Raw genomic sequence first — 22,368 nt, forward strand, 5'->3', positions numbered from 1 at the left:
GGCATATTGGATACAAAATTCCAAAAGGAAACGTCTTTTTTTAAGAGATGCTGTTTTCGGGGCTTAATTGTTGTTCCATTCCAATTTCCGTGTGTAGTACAAATTATAACCACAAAACTGTGATTCTCTGTATTCTTTTCTTGTTCAACGTGCATGCGTTTTTCTACTTTTATATCTTTTCAAAAAAATTAACCGTTGAAGGAAAGAGAGTAGGTGGCAACACACCATTTGTGGAGGAGTTTAAGATAATCAAGATTAAGTTAATTATATTAGAAGACAACCTAGTTAAGCAAGATTAATTATTCAAAATTGGAGACGTTATTGGCCAGTGGTTCAACGGCTCAGAAAGCAACTCAAATGTTTACAATAATTTAATCCAATCAGCGCGTGCCGACCAGCATGGAGTCAAGGTCCCACAGGATATACCTGTCCCAGTACACAGATTCATCCTTGGACCTTGAGGTAAACCTGTCCCAGTAAATCCGATTTGTATCCTCTCCTGAGCAGACTGTTCGAATCCTGCTGACCAAACAACACGGTTAGATCAAAATTCAACGGTTACAAACATGAAACCCTTTAAAAGTTATAATAATTGTAGCTTTTAAATTTTGATCCAACAGTCCGTGTTGCTTGGTCAGTAGGATTCAGACCCTCTGCTCAGGAGAGGATCCAAATCCCAGTAAATCTACCTCAATCTGTCAGGTACACGATTTCGTAGAATCTACGGATTACTTCCCAGATATCGTATTATCCTTTAATAACAACAACAGAGTTTTTTCCCACAAAGTAGGGTCAGCTATATGAATCCTAGAACACAATTGCCCTCCGTTCTGTCACGTCTTCCGTAGATACCGTATTATACTCTATTTTTCATATTTTTACTTACGTGATGGAAAATAAATCTTTATTTTTAGTAACAACTGGATCAGAAAAAAAAATTAAGAGTTTGATCAACGGAAGCAATGTTAGGCCAACTAAACTTTCATAAATTCATCATTAGCAAACTAGACTATCTGTATATGGTACTAAAAACTAATTAACCTGTCTACGCAAGGTGTCTTAAACCGGTATCTACACGAGCACAGGCAATATGCGGAGTACCTAGACGAAGCGCGGCATGTACATTACTACCTTCCGCCTGATTCCATTTCATGCAGCCTAATGCTTGTGTATCGGTTTCCAGAGAATGCTGTAAATGCATCGCTATTCTGTATGTGTTGTTCGTCCACATTCCGAGCCCCCGTCACCTGCACACTCGGTGCATTGTTCGTAGGATTAACACCCAGATGTGAAAGGATACGCGTCTCCTCCAAAGCGGAGAAATACGCATAAGGACCCCATCCTGAATACGTCAAAGAAATAGTAAGGAAACTGAGAAACAGAAACAACTAACAAACTGTGGCGACGGTATTTTGTGGAAGTATACAGGAAAAATGAGGAACAGATAGAAGATGTGACCTTGATCATGATAAGGGGAAGGGAAGAATTGCCGGTAACAAAATGAAGCCACAACAAGTCCTGCAGAATATGAACCGCGTATAAAGCTCTCACATCCTTACATTAGAGCGTTAACTAAAGAAAAGAGATCGTGAAGATCAGACCTAAGAGACCTCCAGCAAACACATCTTGCCAATGGTGCCAATAGTCATCTACTCTTGAAATGGCAACGAGAGACGCAGCAAGCAGAGGAAGCAAGACAATACATAGCTTTGCAACGTGCCCTTTGCGATCAAATGCTTTAATCTTCCCGCACAAGTACAACGAGAGAAATCCTAAACCTGCAAAGGACCCTGCAGAGCAATGCCAAGATGTATCAGTTGTATGGATTGGACATGCATGATGAAATTTGAAAACTCAACGGATCTAGTAGACTTAAACAGCGTAACAGCAGGAAGCATTTCTTACATGAAGAGTGACCACTTGGAAAACTCTTATGTCCTTCCTTTATGTCACTGTCCTTACCATGGCACACTACACCCCCAAGCTGATCATAAACCTACACAAAGCGAAGAGATATTTAAGCATCAAATTTTACTCGATACGGAGCAGATTCCATATCACATTACAACAAATTTTCCACCAGGACATTAAAAGATAGATAAGGATATGGAGCCAATTAAAACATACATCTTTTCCATCGGGAAAGCAACGCCAAAAGAAGTCTGGTCGAGGCCGGCCAACAGCATTTTTTATTGCATCCGTGATAACACCAGTAATCAGCACGGCGAACAAGAGGCCTGCTCTTGCAGATAGATATATAACCAAATTAATGCACAGAACAATAAACAAACAAAAGGTTCCGAGTTTGATAAAAACTAAGCAAACAGGAAAAGAAATGCATTACCTAGAATGCTATGGTGCAGATCATGGACATCTTTCCGACGCATATAGAAAAAGAGGAAAATCACAACAGGCAACAAAACCGAGTACATCTGAAGACATCCCGTTAACTTTAGTACTGCTTACATCAAATCCATACAATCCAACAACCAAATGCACATTGATCAAAATGGAATTAGACTAAAAGAAGCAGCGAAAAACGTACAGGGACAGCCCACACAGGCACCGTGTTCGCTTTCATGGGATATCTAAGGTCTTCCATCATATCCTTCCCCACGAAACGGTAGAACGGATAAATGATGTACAAAATGAGCTCTGTCACTGCAAGGAGCAGCAGTATAAGCCAATCGTACATGTGGTTCTTTGCAAGTGCAGCTCCATGGGATTTAATCGTGTACCTTCTTCCCAGTTCGATCTCCGGGGTTCTTCCCTGCTCGCACAAATACACTAAATCACTTCCCAACAGAAACACATTAGGAAAGAGATAAAATTCGATTTGGCTTGATTTGGTTTGAGCTTTGAAGTAAAAGATGTCTCCAAATCTTCAACAAACGAACAAAAAGAATCCAAAAGCTTACTGCTTTATGCGTCACAGTTTGAAGCTAACACAAATTAATCTTCCAAAAGATAAAAACTTGGTAACAGTTTAATCTCAATCATGTATGATAATAAATAACACTTAATAAAGCAATAACAAATTCAAAAAGCAAGAAAAGCAAAATTAATCTACCAACCTGAAGGATACCCCGGAAGTTAAAAAGAGATCCCAGATTCCTCCACGCCATAACCAACAGAACCCAGAAAATCTACAGGGAAAGTTGTCAATTTTCGAACTTTCAGACGCAGAAAACAAACCCCAAGTGAACAAACACAACAGAACAGAGGAGGGTATAGAAACTCACAAACAGGAAAGCAAAAAAAAGAAAAAGATGTGTCAGCAACTTGGTCCGCGTCTATTACCTTAATACAAGAAGACTTCAAATTTTTTCCAGAAAAATGTGAGAACTTTCGCGGAAATTTTCGGCTTGCTGCAAACTGTATAGACTTTTTTTTTGGGGAAACTAAGAGTTACTATGAACTTTGGAAAGAAAAGAAAGACCTTTGTGTGGACTTTTACCGGCGTATAAATGATCCGGCCGTGTGGGCGCCCATTTTGTAGTTTTTGGGTGCTACGGCGTCGTTTTTGGTGACTGCTTCCATGCGGTAGGGAGCATCGTGGGTGACAGCTGTGCTTGTAACATGGGCTTTTTTGATGGATGGGTAACTGGCGGAATGGAGGTAGTTGGTAGGACGGTTACCGTCAGTTGGCGGGGCTATTGGTCCATTCACCTCACAACTGTAAGTAAAAGCGACTTGCCGTTTTAATTTTTCTTCAATTTTATTTTAATTTTTCTTCCTTTTTTTTTGTTTGTTTTTGTTTTGTTGAGCTTGTGGTTCGGACTTTACGTTGAGTAATGAGTTTCTTGACTTCAACATTTGCCGAACCTTTAATTAATTTAATTTTTTAAATGGGAATTATCAGACGGTTTCGCCACTACAATCCACTCTCCACTAACCAATCATGTTATTCCAGCAAATATTAGGCACCTACAACTAGTCTCTCCATTAGGGTTTAGGGTTTAAGCTGGGAGACAAATCAAACTGTTTGGGCCGAATAAGGCTTTCGGATGTTTTGCATGGGCTATGGGCTATAAGTGCAGGACCAGATAGTATGGGCCTGCGAACAACTGCACACTGCAGCCCAATTTTTTTTTATTAAATAAAGTCCATGATGCAAACGTTAGCAAAGAAAAAAGTCCATTCTGCAATTATGATTTTATTTTATTAAACCAAACAATATTCTAATTTAGTATGAAGCAGAGAGAAATTTGGATTATAGCCAGTCGGTTTCCGGTGGGAAGAGGGATCCAAATTTGGGCCGTTACAGTGACGTCCTAGACTAATAACTTAAATACAGTACTTGAGTTCATCGCACAAGGTGTTTAAATTAGTTGAAATGTATTAGTCTAGAACGTCATAAAAATTTTGTTTCCGTCATAGTTATTTTCCACGTACAAGAAGAGAAGACACTAATGCAATTAGGAACTAGAGATATGACATGGAAATAGAATGACGTCATGACTGGCCATACTATGACGTCAATAAACCTCCACAGTCAATATAAACCTGTGTGGAAAGGAAAGTGAAATTGCTAGTGAGTGTTTAGGAAAGAAAAGAAAAGAAAAAGCAGGAGGAAGGGTTCCAAGTTTCCAACTTCCAAAATCCAACCTGGAAATCGAGGTGGCACTTTCCATGTGTAAACGTTGACGACAAACTGAAGACACAGAATCACAGAATGCTTGCCTCTATAGTCTTAGTCTCATCTGTGGTGAATGCTGACGAGGCTGTTGAGCACTTGAGCATGCACTCCAAAATGAAAAGGGATACTTTTCGGATCCTTTCCTTATAATCTAGCAAATCAGGAAATTCATGCTGTTGAAATTTGATCTAATGGTTAAAGTTATTATAACTTTTAAAGTTGATCCATGTTTGTAGCTGTTAAATTAAATTTTTACGATACAGATTCCCTGATTTGGTGGATTATGAGGAATGGATCCAAGGAGGATCCCTTTCCCTCCAAAATATCCCAAAAGGGATTTCACTACCGCACATGCGGCCAACGCTAGCACAACCAAGGTATTAAATATCGGTAATATCGGAAATATCGGTAGTCCGAAAACACAGAAATATCGATGGAAATATCGGGATAATATCGATATCGATAAAAATTACATGGAAACCACGGAAATTGTAAGAAAAACTTGGAAATTTTTATTGAAACTTTGCAGGATGTTTATTTAGTCAATTATCTATTAGTTTATCACAAAAAAATTGGAAGGAAATGCATTGCATCATGGATTTAACATTATCAAGTTGATTATATAGCGAGCTGACAAACATTGTGAGTGTAGAAAATATGTAGTAATTAATGAAAGAAGTCTAAACACACCATAATCATTTATATATAATGAATTAGTACAATATTTTACACTTTATAAATTGCATGGTAAGATACATGAGTGACTTAGTACCACATAGAGTTCCTATGAGGTTCAAAATTATATATTGACGTAAAATACTATGTCAAGAAAGTTGCCTTACAAGTTAGATGACTTTATCTTTATGTCTTTTTCTACCAATTTTTCATAAAGTAATCCATCAGTTGGTATATTTCTAGTTTAGAAGGGTCACATCTTCGAATAAGGCCTTAATGTAAAACCCCTCCCTTTAGTTTATAATTTTACTTTCTAGGTTTTTATTTTTTATTTTTTTAAAAAAATTATTGTTTTTGGATCTTAATTAGCGATCCCAGGGGTCCACCCCCTTATTTTTGTCCCCGAGGCTCTCATCTCTCTTCTCTCTCAGTCCTCTTTCTCTCCACTTTCCCATGCTCTCCCTCTCTCTGCAACTCTCATTCCTTCTTCGGTTCTTCCCCGAACTCACACGCACACACACCAGCACTCTCTCATCTCCCTCGTTCTTCTTCTCCCTCTGCTAGTGCAGACAAGGATGGTAGCACCATGGAAACCGGTGCAAAAGTTTGGAGAAAACCAAAACCCAGTTTCCGGTGTGGACCGTGGGTTCCAAGGCGAAACTCCATCGAGCTCTGACCATGGCATGCCTTGAAAATGGTATAGATCTCTTCCTCTTCCCTTGGGCTTCATTTTCATACCTAGATCAGAGTATAGGGGCTGTTTTACAGTCGGCCGGAGCTATAGAAGCTCCGGCGTTCGTCTCCGACTTGCACAGTTCCAAAATATTGCGATAATATCGATAATATCGCGATATTTTGACGAAAACCATTTGGATACCTATTAAAATATCGGTTCGGCGAAAAACCGATAATATCGGCGATATATCGCCGATATTATCGGCATTTTGTTCCTTGAGCACAACTATAAGCAATAATAAGTACAAGACTTAATGTCCTAGTTTCATGCACTCACATATGATTTGTTCTACCACATCTCATCTAAGTAGCCTTCATATAATAAATTACTTAACACGTCTTGGTTATGACTTACTTTTTATTCATGCCAAATTACTTATTACATCTCAATTGCAAATGACAATCTTTTATTCATACGAAACCAGGTGAAAACAATTCATCCAAAAAGTCTCGACGTGATGAATTACTTTACTTGTTACGTTTTAAATACAACTTACTTTTTATCTAGATCGCGTGTCGCATTGTTCACAATAAAAAGTAACAATCAATCAACGAAAATCATCTTCTTATTAAAAAGAAGTCCAAGCTCAGAGCAATGATACGCAATATTTAGGTAAACAATATTCCCCCATGAGAGGTTTGCCTAAACGCCAAAAGGACCCAAATTTTGCCACCTTTATTTTTGCGTCTAACACCTAAATTATTAGTCTACCTTATCCCTTGGAAATTAAGCATAAACAAAATGGGAAAAATACAAAAGCCCCATGAGTAGGTGGTTTCATGCTAAAATCTAGTGTATGTCTTGTGCCGTTTGAAATATTATCCGCCTCCAACTTTACCTTCCCCTACATCAATAATGTAACCTTCTAATTTGTAAACAAAAAGTTGTGGCCCCCTACCTAACTGTTGTTGGAGGCATTTTTGCTCGACACCCTCAAAATATACATATCTCGAAATTCAAACTCATCTAGAGGTGAAAAATAAAGTGTGAACATCATCATCGCTTAAGAGTGGTGAGCACTGTCACTTAGTACTATGATCTAGTGGTATTCATCTCCACTACACAGATCTTGAAATTCAAACTCATATAAAGGTAATAAATAAAGTGTGAACATCATCATCGCTTATGAGTGGTAAGCAATGTCACTTAGTAATATGATCTAGTGGTATTCCTTTTCACTTGTAGTAAGAAGTCTTAGGTTCGATTCTCACCCAGGCTAATTTGAACCACATTATTGCTACAAATTGTGGTGTTTTAGCCCACTCCCCCACCTGTTAGTGTAGATAATATCATTTGTTAAAAAAAAATGGTGAGCAATAATTATCCCCATTACTACTATTAGCTTATTCAATATGGTTGTATGGTAGGTTTGGTTAAATTTCTAATCCGTGTTCTTTATCAAATACCATGTTAGAATATAAACATCTAATTTTAAAAGTTAATAATGAATCAATTTTACGGGGGTGTGAAAAATTGTCTCATCTTATAAAGGTATGAAACCTTAAAAAAATGAAAAGAAACTTATAAGAAATCGCACTATTTATATATTATCAATCCGTTTTTAGATTACGACATCAAGATACTTTCAGATTTAAGACGTTTGTTAGTTTAACTGTTATTATATTTTGGTTTGGAACAAGTCCGCAAAAGTCATTTGTGAAGCTTTCCAGTTCAAGTTTGTGCATTATATTTATTTTTCTAACACCCACGATCATAAGAGTTCCAATCTTGCTATCTTCATTTTAGATTAAGAAAATTGCTTCCATTATCTTATAAAAAAATAATAATAAATTAAGATGGGTAGTGTTATTATATTTATATGGGTAGGCTGGAGAGCGGTGCGATGCGCCACATTATCCACACTAATATGTCACATTTCATGCTATAAATTGTTCTAGATGATATTATTCTCCTTGTATATGTAAAGATTTACTTCTTTTCACACGACAACGTGTCATTACTTATACATGTAAACGTTGGTATTCAAATGTTTATTTCTTTATCATCAATTTTAAATATTATATTTTAAAAATTATTTAATTAAAGTCTTTTCTAATGTATCAAACAAATTAACAATTATACTAACAAGTAATATTGTTACCGTCGCCTGTCAAGCTGTTTGATACATATAAATTACTATCAATCTGTGAATAAAGTAATATTTTTCATCAAAATATTACTGTTTGATACGTGGGACGAGATGGAACGGAGTGGGATGAGGCGTTCCATCCCACGTTTGTGCGCCTAAAACTAGTGGAACGCACTGTACGAATTTTGGGTGAATTTTCGTTCCGCCTCACCCCCAGGAACGACTCGCTCCACATCCGTGGAACATAAAATTATAACCTCTCCGTCTCCTTCTTCTTCCTCTTTGTTTCCATCCGAATGCATCTTTACTCCCTCTCCATTCCGTCTCGCCCTGTCTCGTCCCGTCCCATTCCATTCCGTTCCATCTGCATATCAAACGATACCTTAAGGAATGTGACATCGTCGTACGAGAAGTAAAATAACCTCCCTTGTCAAAACAACATGGTATGGTTCTAAACCCTGGATAAGGATTGTCTGCCCTTCCACTTCCAGTGCCTTCCCGTGCCCTCCTATTTGTGTGGTAACGGTTAAGCGACGTCAACATTTTATGTTACTATTCATTTTTGTCTTATTATTTTTATAAAAAAATAATATAAAATGTTGACGTAACTTAACAATAACCACATAAAACAAGAGGGCACCGGAAGTAGAGGGCAGACAACTCTTGTCCCTAGACCCTCATGGGTTACATCATCAAAGAGGGATTTCACTCAAGGTGGGTCCCTCTTATTCTTAACTGAATCCGGCTAAAGTAAGCCAAGCTAAAGAATTCTAGTAGAATTGTAGGGGGAATATTCCTTTATGCTTCACAATTTGTATAAAAAAAAGGGAAAAGGATATGGCGGAAATCTTAGGGATTCCGTGATCGTAATCGTAATCGTAATCGTTCATCGTATATCGTGCGGTCAGTTTTTGTTAGGTACTATTTATATTTAATTTTAAAATTTAGACCGCACGATCACGAGATCGTAGGATCCTAGGAAATGGATCCGGCAATGATCATTTTCCAAAAAAAGGGCTTAAATGTTAAAATGATTAGTCCTTATATTTATCTTCGTTAGTCAGCTAAGGACTTTTTCATCTAATTTTTTTATTTTTTATCAATTATTATAAATTAAAAGAAAAATTATTCTTCTGCCAACTCTTCGACCTCCTTCCTAACATTACTCCTTATCTTTTTTATGTCACAACCTTAATCATTTTTCAGATTCAAAGTTTTATTTCTTATATGTGTTGTTTCTCATTGATTTGCATTTTTATGTAAAGATAAATGATAATTATTTATCATATGATTTTTCTTATGAATTTTTTAAAATAAATTGAATAAAATGTCCTTAATTGGATAGCAGAGACAAACACAAACTAAAATGGCCATATAACTATAACATATGGACCATTTTGATATTTAAGCAAAAAAAAAAACAATTAAAAGAAAAAAACAACTTATAGGGTTAATATTCAACGGACAAGGATTGTCTGCCCTCCACTTCCGGTGCCCTCCCGTGCCCTCATGTTTTGTGTGATCACGGTTAAGCCACGTCAACATTTTATATTGTTTTTTTATAGATATAATAAGACAAAAAATAAATAGTAATATAAAATATTGACGTGGTTTAACCGTGACCACATAAATAGAAGGGCACGGAGAGGGCACTGGAAGTGGAGGGCAGACAATCCTTGTCCATATTCAACATGTGTAGTGTGTGGACTATATCTAAATAGAGTCAATAGACCAGTCATTTTACTACATATAGTCCTTTGGTAGGATAAATTTGACCCCCGGATTGGTACATAAAGTCTACCAAAATAATTTAGTAGTGTATGATTTAGAATTTGACTGGAAATAGTATGCCTATCCTCAATTATACAAGGCTAAGAAAAGAAGAAATGTGCAACGTCAACTACATCATGACTCATGAAGGTGGGATTAAGATATGAATTTCATTTTCATTACTCATACTCTACCTTGTCTTTATTGACAAGTTATTGTTGTTAATCATTATTGTATTTTCTTGGAAAAATTCTTCCACTTCTTCTTGAGAATATGAGAAGGAAAAATGAATGGATGATCGCCGATACATGTATAATTGCTCTTTAAACGTCTGATTGCAAAAATTTTAAGTTATTCGATTTTAAATTTGTTTAAATTTCATTAAACCCGACTAAAGTCAATGATTCAAAAAATTGATTTCCTTGCTTTTGAAAATTGTGCGTTTGTAAAACAAATGAGGTGGTTCAGTAGATCTTGTGCGTTTGTAAAACAAATGAGGTGGTTCAGTAGATCATACGGTGTTTGTAACGTCTTGACAATGAAGGGAGCAAAAGTTTATCCTTGTAAAAGATAAGAAAGGATTGATTCTTTTTCAGGATTAGATTGAAAATATGAGTTTAAATATTCAATCATATGTATTTTTGAAAGAGATGAAATATTATTGGATAATAATATAAAATATTCGCTACAATTAGTTACTGGAACTTCCCATCAATTCTTTGATTAAGGATTAACCATTGATTAGATTATTAACAAATAAGAATACCGAATATTTTGAAGGAATTTACCATTTTAGTAGAACAAATCACGCTTTTTGCTAAACTTGGAGGGGTAAAACGCAAGCAAAAAGCTTGATGTGTAGACCCGGGAGCACCAGATTCTAACAGGCAAACATGTAAACTCCCTCTGGCAATTGCAAAACGTCGTCACTTTACAGCAGGGAGTCCTCATGGCTGCCCTTGGTAAAGTGAACCCTCACGTTTCTCAGCCACGCCTGCAAATAATACAAGGTTTTGCCAGCTGACGGCCAATCCCAGCAAGCGTTATGGCGCGTGCAACAAGGATGAGCGTGGTTCTCTGATTTCGGCCGATCAGTTATCGTTTTCAAGTAAGAAAAAGTGAGCATTGATTACGTCACCCGTGGGTGGTGCGTTACGAGATTTGCATTTAATTTAATTTCTTAATCACTTCCTAATCGGAATTAAGCCCGGGATAATTCAAGGCTTCAAATACGCGTTTAATACACTTGTTTGCTTTTGTGAATTGTGACTTTGTGTAAAAGGGAGCCACAAAAAAGTTTCAAAAGATTCTATTTGTGCAATTGCGAATAATTTAAGTTTACGGCGTAAATAATTTGCTTTTCCAAATATGATTCAATCCATATCAGTTGAGGATTGATATAAAAGCATTTTCTGCCCACTATGTTGTTGCTGAGGTTTTAAGTTTGAATTACATAACCAGTCAATTAGACACATTTGTCTGGTGGTCTATTAAGTTGTGATAAAAAATTTGGTACGATCATTGCACCACTATGCAATGTTATAATTTAAGAAAAACTAATGAAAATGACTTGAAAATTTTGAGTTTTAACGATAATTACAAAATAAAAGGTAAAGTGAATAGTACCATGATTGACTTTTTAGTGTAAAAATATGGTTTTTCGTTAAAGTGAACAGTATATGAGTTTTTCATTAAAGTTATCTCTTGTGTTATAAATCATACTTTATTTATTTATTAACACGATAATACCTAAAATACAATGACAACTGATAATACTATGTGACGGTCGTCTCTACATAAATTTCTAATTGGCTATTGTTGTCAAAAGGGCGTAACTATTCATTTTGTGCATTCATAATCATTTTAGAGCAAGCTCAACTGCTTTTCGCCAAAAACGATTTTGAACCACATTATTACTAGTTTATTTTGAGGCTTAAACTATTTTCTCGCGCCCTTAGCATATATAAAGTCGTTTGTTTAAAAAATGGAAATAGTCAAGGGCTATGGGATTGGACATTCAATATGATTTTCATAGGACTACTGTGAGTTTGGGTGCAGCAGATCCCACAAAGAGCTTCCTACTTATCGACAAGAGATTTTTCAGAGTGATTAGCACACGAAATGATACATCACGTGTCACTATATAATGATGGGATATGTGTATTAAAAAATTAATAACTTAAAAAATAAAATTTTTCACTACTTAAATAAAAACACAAAATTTACAATTTGTGTCCTCGTCATAATTAAAAAAATTTCCTCATCGACCCCAACCAAAGCCAATCAGTTTACTAGCTGTCAACCCATCTGGACTAGTACACAGTTTCATTTCCAGCTTGGCCTTTTCCCCACAATTCCCTCCCTCTTTCCCTCCTCCCCATAAAAAAGTTCACAATTTTATTATTACCTAACATTTTTAATCCAAATAATCAACCCAAAACCCCCTTTTAGTACATTTACCAAACAAATTAAACTAAATTAATGTTTAAAAAATAGAGGAAATATAAAAAAATTAAAATTAAAAAAGAAAAAGCAAACAGCTGGAATATTGAGGAGAGGAGAGCAGACCAGGTGTGGAGTAACTATAAGAGCATCCACTCACCATTCGTCAGCCCCTCTTTTTCTCTCTCCTCTCTTCCCCCGCCCCCAAAAGGAGAAGAAGAAGAGTGAAATTCTAAACCACCACCACCCACCAAAAAACCCCCCCACAATACTCTCTCACTCACTCCACTCATCAGCCGCTATGGACCCACCACCAGCGGCGCCCCCGCTGCAATCCCACAACCTCAACTACGCCGACTCCCTCGACTCTTCCCCTCGCTCCCGCAACACCGACTCATGGGACGAGCCTCAACCCCCCACCACCAGGCTCCGCCTTATGTGCAGCTACGGCGGCCACATCGTCCCCCGCCCCCACGACAAGTCGCTATGCTACGTCGGAGGCGACACCCGAATCGTCGTCGTCGACCGCCAGACCTCCCTCTCCGACCTCTCCAACCGCCTCTCCAAGACCCTCCTCAACGGCCGACCCTTCACCCTCAAGTACCAGCTCCCCAGCGAGGACCTCGACTCCTTAATCTCCCTCACCACCGACGAGGACCTCGACAACATGATCGACGAGTACGACCGCACGGCCAACCACAGCGGCGCTTCGTCCAAACCCTCGCGCCTCCGTCTCTTTCTCTTCCCCCTGAAGCCCGAGTCGTCGCAATCGATGGGGCCTATTCTCGATATTTCAGCCAATAAGTCCGAGGACTGGTTCTTGAACGCGCTCAATGGCGCGTCCGGTATGCTCAATCGGGGCTTCTCCGACTCCGCCTCCGTTAACTGCTTGCTGGGTCTCGACGACGATTCGATTTCCGGCGGTGCTGCCAATAATTTGGAATCCGGTTCGAGAGACGTGGAGGCTTCGGTTCCTGCGAATGGCAAGAATGCCAAACAGGGCGGGGGTGTCGGCGGTGGGAACGGGCAGGACGTTCAATCTGTCCCCGATTCGCCGATGCTTGAGAACTCCTCGTCGTTTGGGTCCACGTCATCGTCGCCATCGCTTGCGAACTTGCCACCGATTCGGGTCCACGTGGAAGATGGCGGCGGCGGTGGAGGTGGAGGCGGGATTGGAGTGCAGGATCAGAAGATGGGGATTGAAGAGCAGTTCGCTCAGATGACTGTTGGTGGTGGTGTTGGGCAGAAGCAAGACGACGGTGCCTTCGCGGTCCTTTCATCACCTCCTCCGATGCCCACTACCATCGTGGCATCCGCCGCGCCGCTGAGCACGGCCACCAATTACTTGAATCGCGTAGTTTCGGACGATGAGCGATCCGATCACGGCGCCCCAGCTGGGCATCGGAAACCAGCGCCACCGCAGCCTCAGCTTCAGCCACTGACTCTGCCTCCTCAGTCTCAGCAGCCCAAATCTAGTGGCGTTCTTGATTTGCCCTCCCCAGATTCAGTTTCAAGGTATGCCTAATTGTTCTCAATAATTAGCCTGATTAATCATTTAGAACTTCTGTTTTTAGTAATCTGCTTGTTTAAATTGCTCTTAAGTTGTTGTTTGGGGTGATGATCAAGTGATTAATTGGGGGTTATAATTTCAATTCTGCAGTGACAATAGTTTATCAAATGCCATGTCTCGCCCAAAACCTGTAATTTATCAAGACCCAGTAGTTCAAATCCCCTCTGCAAACGCCAGGTTTCCAGCAAACCTCGTTGATCCGAAATTAAATCTTTCCGATCCAACCACTCGGATTCAGATGCAACAACAGGTTCACGATTCTGGGTACGTTTTGCAATCGCAATTCGATCATCAACAGCAGCAGCTGCAGCAACACCACCAACAACAAGCACAACAACAACACCACCAACAAGAAGCACAACAGCAATACCACCAACAACAAGCACAACAGCAACACCACCAACAACAAGCACAACAGCAACACCAACAACAACAAGCACAACAGCAACACCAACAACAACAAGCACAGCAGGCACATCAATTTATACACGCTGGAACACATTACATCCAGCACCACCCAGGTTCGGTCCCCATTCCGGCGTACTACCCGGTGTATCCGCCCCAGCAGCAACAGCAACACCATCATCATCCCCAGCTTGATCAGCAGCAGCAGCAGCAATACCAAGTTTATTACATGCCTGCCAGGCAACCACAACCTTACGCCACTTTGCCAGTTCAGCAATCGAATATCAGTGATTCTGCCACTCCTATTCCTTCAAGCCACTCCCAAACGCCTCCTAATCCTGCCATTTCCTCCTCATCCACGGCTTACAGCCAAATGAGGAATGCCCAAATTGTCAAACCCGAAATGGCTGCCCCAGCAGGGGTGTACAGAACGGCAACCACAGCAGCTCCACCTCTAGTTCAAGTCCCCTCTGCTCAGCATCAGCAGCAATATGTCGGCTACCCCACCCAAATTCACCATCCGTCCCAATCGGCCGTTCCTTCTTCTGGGGGTAATGCCAGTTATGCCTATGAATATGCTACTGATCCCTCTCATGCGCAGATGTACTACACACAACCTCTGGCGCCCTCAATGCCTTCTCAGTACCAAACTATGACATCTGCGGCCGCCAGGGTGCTGCCAGAAATCTCTGCTCAGCTTCCCACCGACAACATCAAGCAGCAGAGATGAGGGAAGTGAACAATGCCTGGAGAAGGAAACAATTTTGGGGAAGTGGGAGGCTTTGGTTTTTATGTTTAAAGTTTATATATCTGTTTCTAGAGTCTTTGGCTTTGGTGTTGGTATAGTTGTTTGTGGTGTGTATTTGTGATAGATAATAAGGAAACTTTGGTGGTCTTCGTCGTCGTCTTCTTCGTCTTTCTTGTAAGGTCATATGGTTGCTGCTCCATTGCCGCCGCCGTCGTCTTCATACAAGAGAAGTGGATATGAATATGAAAAGGTGGTCTCTGGGATTATAGTTATATACTGTAAAAGCTGGAAAACTCAACCAAACATAATAATGTGCTTGTGCAGATCGGTTTCTGAATAAATGTTTTATAAGTAACAAATAGATCTCTGTTAATGTTGTGTTGCTTAGTAAATATTTGATTAGCATGACATACATGTTTCGTCACTCAATTGCAAATTTCTCAGCAGAAGCAAGCCACTGCAATTCGCAGTTTTGTGATGAGAGGGAGAGGGGAAGCACAAGCAGAAGCAGTCACTTTGGTCCGTTTGCTGATTGTATTTGTAGGGAACATTTCTGCTTATAAGTGCTTTTGTTACAAGTAATTTGATGGTTACTGTTAGCATGAATTCAGCTGCGACTTCTTCCTCGAGTCCTGTCATGATTGCGACTTGATGAAAGAGCTTTACAAGCGCATTGCCCTTCGCTCACGGATTGTCAAGATTCCCCATTACTAGCCCCCGAGTCCGGGTCGTGTCTCAGTCCAAGTGCTACTAATTTTCCTCCACAAACTAAAGTCGCTTTTAAGTGTTATTTTCTTGTCAAACATATTTATAAACGTTTTTTTTATTGTTAAAAAGCACTTTACAAGTTCAAAGGAAGCCCTTAGTGATACATTTCCCACCACTCCATTTCAAAACAAGCCTTAGCTATTTTATAGATCAATGAATGTTAATTTGGACATATCCCCACCAATTGGTGTAGAATTTGGCTTTAAAGTTAATGGAATCTGGTGGGATGAGGGCACAAATCTTATGTGGAATTGTGTAACATCAATCGACAATGACATTTGATGTTGTCAAATTTTGAAAACTTTGGCTCCCAAAACAAACAAACAAAAAATAAAATCATGTCGACCAAAAGAACAAAACATAAAATCCACCACAATCATCTAACCTCATCGGATCGAAATTGACCCCTAGCAAAAAGTGCACGATATTCGGCAGATCACAGTTACACAGTGTGTTTTAGATTCTTCTTGTTTTTATTTAGTCGAGTAATTAATGTGTTAATTAGTAATTAAACGGCCGGCATTAGTACAAGGTTTGTGGTTTGATTTTGGGATGGGAGAGCGATTTCTGAGTTACTTGTACTATTGTGATAATAATTTAAGTTGACACTGTGCGAAAGTTGTTGTTTTCACTCCAGTCTTAGTGAAGACAAGTAGCTCAATACTTTTAGTAGTAGTTTGTGACTGCTAAAATAACGGACAGAAGCAGATGTGAGTTAGGTGAGTTAGTTTGAGATAAGAGATTATGTCCAGCCATCCTTGTATTCGAATTTTCTCTACCAGTAGTTGAGATTGGAATAGCGCATTTTGCGACGAATATCAAGCAAGTCCATATAGAAAGAGGGAGGGACCATTTGACGCTCTCAATATTCAATGTTCAACATGAAGAATATGTGAAATATCGTATTTTGATTCCCAGTTTGGCAGACGGGGCATAAATATTTATTTGTGAAAGAGAAAGAAGGTCTGCCAGAAGAAATTGGCGCCATCAATTCTTCATCTCATGTCACATTCATATATTTGTTTTGGAATTCGATTTGGATTTGATCCGATTTGCAATGGCTCCCACTAGAGGAAGAGATTTATTTTATTTCTACTTAGTATAATGCAAAGACAATAATGTGGATTAAGGGGCCCACTATTTTCAAAAGAAATGCAATTTATACCATGATTTTGTATCATATTTTCATAACACCTTAGATGACATTTGAAATTGACAGCCATATTATTTGAATTAATCATATTTTTAAATTTAATTCATTATTTAATAAACTAATAATTAAGAAAAAACTAGTTCATTAAATTATGATTGTGGTATACGAGGAGTTTTTTCTTTCATTTCCTTGGGTTCTACAAATTTTTTAAATGATATGATTATCCACATCATATGCCACCTAAGGTGGTATATAAATATGATATAAAAATATGGTATGAATAACATTACTCTTTTCAAAAATGTTGTTAGATCAACTCATTTAAATTTAGTCGAAATTAGAGAAAAATTAACAAAAAAAATCAAAAGTTTGAAATTTACAATGGTTTCGGCAAATTTTATGTAGTGAATCAAAAAATATCATTAATATTCATTTGATTTTTCTATATCCAATGTTTAAATACCCACAAAATTATCAATATTTCCGTTGAAATGTCCAAAAATCAAGGATAAATATGGAAAGAGAAACTTATTCTTGTATCGGTGAGATATAGGAAAATCAATAAATATCCAGAACTTATATCTCGCCGATACAAGGTGAAGCTTCCATTTCACCCATCTTTCATATCGATCCTTAATTTTTTGGATATTTTGATGAAAAGATGGACAATTGAGTAGATATTTTAAACATCCGAGTATCACTAACCCACCTGTATTAAACAGTGCTACAACAAAGTTGCGTGTCTAAATAACATTTCTCGCTCTTACATTAGAATTGGTAAATTAATATTGGCCCTTACAAGAATGATTTTACATCTACAAAAAACGATAAATATGGTCGGTTAATGTTAACCTCGAAAACTCTCACACATTGATCTGCCCCGCAAGAAGCGAGCTGCAAGCTACCGGAATCTTCATTCTTGCAGTTTCTCCATGCCAAACGGTTTACAGCAGAGACATGGCACATCAACGGATCAAGCCGTACGACGAGGGAAGCAACTGCGCCTGCTACTCCAGCATCAGATCTTTTAACGGAGAGATTCCACAATTCAATGAGTCCGTTTTCCATTCCAACTGCGAGGAGCCCATCGTTGCTCTTGCGATCAAGACCGATCCAAGAAAGGGCCATGACGCTGCTACTGAACTGGGGAAGAGTCGTGAGCAGCTTCACCGAAGACTCATTTTCCACCGTCCAGATCTTCACCGTCTTGTCCCTCGAGCCTGTGGCAAATTCGTAGCCATGTGGATTCCAAGAGCATGCCCATATGATTCTTTTGTGTGCCTCCTGCTTAGCTACGAGCTGGTAACTAATTTCATCGGTGCCTAAACAGAGATATCAGAAGAACTACGTATCACGGAAAGTCTTAGCAATCTTTTGACAGGTGATCACGTGGTAACAGTGAAAGTACCTAGCTTAAACTAAAGCGTACCTGCTTTATCGATTGAAAATACGGAGAACTGGCGATCCCTTGATACCGCCAACAGGAATTTGTCACCATGAGAGAATTCCAATTGTGTCACGGTCAAAGTATGAGACTGCAAGCGACCAACTGCTTTCCATGAACCAATTTGCCATAGCCAAATTTCTGCTACCGCTGCTGATTGAGCCTGCGACATAATCATTGTTTAGTACAACAATAACTTATGAAACAAGTTATTCTTGTTACGCCTTACTTTCAAATGATTTACAATTCTTTCGGTACTATCAATACTGAAGAAAAGTACAGTTTCACTGATCTATTTCCTGTATCTGTAGATAAGAGCACATAAGTTATATGGGTTTTTTTATTTCTGGAGAGTAGATATACTGGTAAGAGGTCGCACTTGGTGCGATGGCAAGTGCCTTCGCCCATGAGCGGTAGGTCTCGGGTTCGAGACTTGGGAGCAGCCTCTCCATAAAATGGAGGTAAGGCTAGCCGACATTCACCTCTCCCAGACCTTGCGTAAAGCGGGAGCCTTGTGCACTGGGTATGACCTTTTTTTTTTATTTTTTATCCACCAGTCTAAGTGCGATCCATTCTCTAGAGCAATGTTTTGCCTAAGAAATTTTTAAGATTATCCATGTTTCCGTTATTATCACAGCAAGTACAATGACTCCACATACCTTACATGAAGAGGCAACAAGCTTCCCGTCATGATCACTGCACAAAGCAAACAGTTCATTCCCATGACCGTAAAGTTTGTGCGACTCTGGCCATAGTGTATGCCATGCCAGTTGATCTTCAATGGGAGGTTCAGTCAACACTACTGGAACTGCATCAGGAATGGTTTCAAGTGTGTCGAGGCCATCATTCACATTCTTGTCTGGGGTATGCTGCTCAGCTGACAAAAAGAAACAAAATCAATAAATAAAGTAAGCCCTTAAAAACTATTCCTAATTTACAAAACTTAATTAAGAAAAAAAAAGAACGATACTTGCAAGAAAAACCACATTAATATTAGAAAAGAAAGAAAGGTGCGAGGAGAGAGAGTTACCGTGAACATAAATAGGTTTCTGTGATAGCCCAAGAGCAGACATATTTGCACCTAAAATCTGAACACCAACTTGGAGATCATCTGCAAAGTTAGACGTTTGTGAAATGGCATGACCCAATGTCTTCAAGAAAGACAAAGGAGCTTCAAACACTCTGGCAACTTTCTCATCAGCTCCGCTGACAAATCGATGGTTCCCTTTTCCTTGGATGATGGCCACACAGTTAATATCATGACCATGAACTTGAGGGCGAGCAATTTCATGCCAAGACTCCTCGTCCCTAGGAGACGCCTCATTTTGCCAAGGAGCAAAAATTCGAGTTGTCTGATCATGACTGACTGACAGCAAGTATTGACCAGATCTTCCCCATGCCATATCTGTTATTGCTGCAAAATGCCCAGATGGAACCTTTTGTGGTTGCCAATTTTCATAGTCAGTGCCGACATTTTTCCAAAGATGGAAAGATCCACCATATCCATGTGCTAATATTGAATCTCCATTAGGGCTCCAGTGGCCACCATAAAACCCTAGAGCACAATGACTTAATTCTCCAACAGTAACAACATTCATCCAGATACCAGATGTCTTTTCAGGTTTCCAAATCATCATTGTCTTGTCCATAGATGCAGATAAGATGCTTTGGGGTTGACAGTAGGCAATCCCTTCGGAAGATGCATTTGATGGGGGTTGCCACTCCACTGAATACACCCAATCTTCATGTCCAATTAGAAGAGATTCCAACGATATCTGATATGATGTTGTGCCGGCTATAAGTACAGGGCCTTCAATATAAGATGCTAAGCTCACTTTTTTTTTCTGGTAAGCACTCTGGTTGCTGTCCAAAGACTCCTTTAAAGCCATCTTCCATATGCGTATGCCTCTGTCTTGAGATGAACTAACAAGTAGAACATTGCTTGCCTCACCATTGGTGCACATAGGTAGTGCGAAATCCAGACTTCTGATCCAATCTGTATGCCCTTTCAACTCGCACCCTTTAACAAACTACATGTACATATAAAAAGAATTCAAAACTTATTTAAGGAACAAAAATGTCAACAACAAAAAAAAAAAAAAAATCAGAAGATTGATTAATATAATGCTACATACCTTTCCTCTCCTCTCCCCGCTGTAAAGGTGAATTTTGTTATCCAGTCCTCCCATTGCCAGGACTAAGTGCCCAGTACTTCCAGGCAACTCTGATAACGAAAGTGCTACCATGGGTTTTGTACCAACGGAGAGAGAATCCAGATGCAACAGTTCACAGTCACCTAGAAAAACTCAGAAAAGTCATGTTTCCAATTGATTTTGAAATTCTTTCATTTGATGTGAAGGGAGAACTTTTGGCTGTATCATTCATTACAAAAACATAATATTTTTGTGCTTTAGAACGTTAAAACTTTTATATAATGGTTGTTTCAAATCCATAACATGAACCTAAGTAGATCGATTTAGCGGAAGAGTTGGAAGGAATGGTGTTGCCACTTCATGAACTGTCTTGTACCCCTTCTTTGACATTGTCAGTAGAATCAAATGTGTAGAACTAAAGCAAACCAACTTAGATATCTATAAAACTTATAAAAGTTAACAATTTGCCTTAGTCCACTGAATTTTGGGCTCACCTCCACAAGTTGATGGAAAAACAACCTCCCATATATAAACGGTACCATCGGAAGACGTAGAGGCAAAGATTGCCTCAGTTTGAGAAACCATAATTCCAGTAATGCATGTGACACCCTTCTTGTGCAACTGAGGTAGCTGTTGCACATACCTCCACTGTAAAGGAAAAGCAAACAGAGTCCATGAAGATAACACATTTCAGCAGAAAACAATTCTTTCAAATATATTCGCAACTCAGACACAACTAACTGATTAAGAAGTAAACAGACTTCCGAAAACTGAAATAAGTAACGAACCCTCCAACTAGCTAAGAGACATATGAGAGGGCCTAAAAACTACAACCTTTCACACAGTTTTAGCTAGCTAGAACCCTCCTACTAGCTAGGAAATAAATAAGAGGACCTAAAACTACAACTTTTCACACAGTTTTAACTAGCTATTCGCTACATTCGTTCGACAATTCAATGCAACCTACTGTACTGATAAGTTTCGAAGGAAACTTTAAGAAAACACCAACAAAAACAATAAGAATTGCAATAACACGAACACACACCGGCAACGACAAGAGTATACCTTTCCTTCAAGAACAGAGTACTCCCACAAAATAATTGCACCAGCAGCATCTCCGGAGAGCAAATAATGCCGGTCCAAGTGTTTAGCTGTGGAAATCCGGCAAAATCTAGTCAGAAACCCAAATAACAACTTAAAAACAGTAAATTTGAATTCAGAAAACAAAATACTCTCTTTTTTCTTCATTTGTTTCAGAAAAACCCCAAAAAGTACCTCTATATGCAAACTTGTTACTTGGGAGCCACTGGGTGCAATTCACAGCAGCCTTGTGACCCGGAAGAGTAGTCCAAATTTGAGCAGTCTGCAGCCATTTTTGTAAAAAAATAAAAAATAAAATAGTTTGAATGGAAAACTGGGTTCATAAGGGGGGTGGGAGAGAGAGAGAGAGAGGACCTTCGGATTAAAGATAGCGACGGCGTTTTGGGCACCGAAAGCAACTAAATCACAAGCACCCCACGAGACGTTGTTGACGATTCTGTTGCAGCCTGCTCCTATGAACACTCCCTTGACTCCAACCCCACTCCCTCCTCTGCCACCATCTCCGCTAGACATGGTGGAAGAACTTGCTGTGGTTTGGCAGATAGACGGCGGCTTCAGCTTCAGGTGTTGGAAGCTCTCGTTCCGCTTTTGCTGGTCCGGGAAAAAGTGACGGAAAGGAAGAAAGGAATGTTTGGGCCGGAGTTAGGAAAATGGGCCGAGGCCCAAAATCAAAGA

At 39.1% G+C, this 22,368-nt stretch overlaps 3 protein-coding genes across 6 annotated transcripts; 1 reads left to right on the forward strand and 2 right to left on the reverse strand.

Annotated features, from left to right (window-relative positions):
• Nucleotides 1-285: 285 nt before the first annotated feature.
• LOC103430634 (lipid phosphate phosphatase 2-like) lies at nucleotides 286-3,561 on the reverse strand. 4 transcript variants are annotated; one of them, XM_029091365.2, is made up of 10 exons: nucleotides 3,301-3,561; nucleotides 3,075-3,146; nucleotides 2,546-2,770; nucleotides 2,345-2,432; nucleotides 2,128-2,237; nucleotides 1,906-1,996; nucleotides 1,602-1,790; nucleotides 1,459-1,518; nucleotides 1,102-1,342; nucleotides 286-519 (listed from the first exon to the last, which is right to left on the reverse strand). In XM_029091365.2, exons 2-9 carry the CDS (start codon nucleotides 3,123-3,125, stop codon nucleotides 1,128-1,130), a joined length of 1,029 nt encoding a protein of 342 aa, XP_028947198.1. In that variant the 5' UTR covers nucleotides 3,126-3,146; nucleotides 3,301-3,561; the 3' UTR covers nucleotides 286-519; nucleotides 1,102-1,127. The 4 variants fall into 4 exon arrangements, with proteins under 4 accessions (XP_028947198.1, XP_028947200.1, XP_070666742.1 ...); XM_029091367.2 differs by having other exon boundaries at nucleotides 286-522; XM_070810641.1 differs by having other exon boundaries at nucleotides 3,243-3,316.
• Nucleotides 3,562-12,296: 8,735 nt separating this feature from the next.
• On the forward strand, nucleotides 12,297-15,433 carry LOC103414235 (RAF-like serine/threonine-protein kinase PRAF). The gene is made up of 2 exons (XM_008352633.4): nucleotides 12,297-13,866; nucleotides 14,012-15,433. Exons 1-2 carry the CDS (start codon nucleotides 12,653-12,655, stop codon nucleotides 15,054-15,056), a joined length of 2,259 nt encoding a protein of 752 aa, XP_008350855.2. The 5' UTR covers nucleotides 12,297-12,652; the 3' UTR covers nucleotides 15,057-15,433.
• A 2,297-nt stretch (nucleotides 15,434-17,730) lies between these two features.
• Nucleotides 17,731-22,321, reverse strand: LOC114820342 (elongator complex protein 2-like). Its single transcript, XM_029090931.2, has 9 exons — nucleotides 22,048-22,321; nucleotides 21,868-21,955; nucleotides 21,658-21,743; nucleotides 21,087-21,240; nucleotides 20,575-20,735; nucleotides 19,470-20,469; nucleotides 19,099-19,316; nucleotides 18,425-18,602; nucleotides 17,731-18,317 (listed from the first exon to the last, which is right to left on the reverse strand). Exons 1-9 carry the CDS (start codon nucleotides 22,204-22,206, stop codon nucleotides 17,791-17,793), a joined length of 2,571 nt encoding a protein of 856 aa, XP_028946764.1. The 5' UTR covers nucleotides 22,207-22,321; the 3' UTR covers nucleotides 17,731-17,790.
• Between the last annotated feature and the right edge of the window lie 47 nt (nucleotides 22,322-22,368).

Source organism: Malus domestica, chromosome 13 (assembly GCF_042453785.1).
Source record: "Malus domestica chromosome 13, GDT2T_hap1".
Classification (NCBI taxonomy): Eukaryota; Viridiplantae; Streptophyta; class Magnoliopsida; order Rosales; family Rosaceae; genus Malus; species Malus domestica.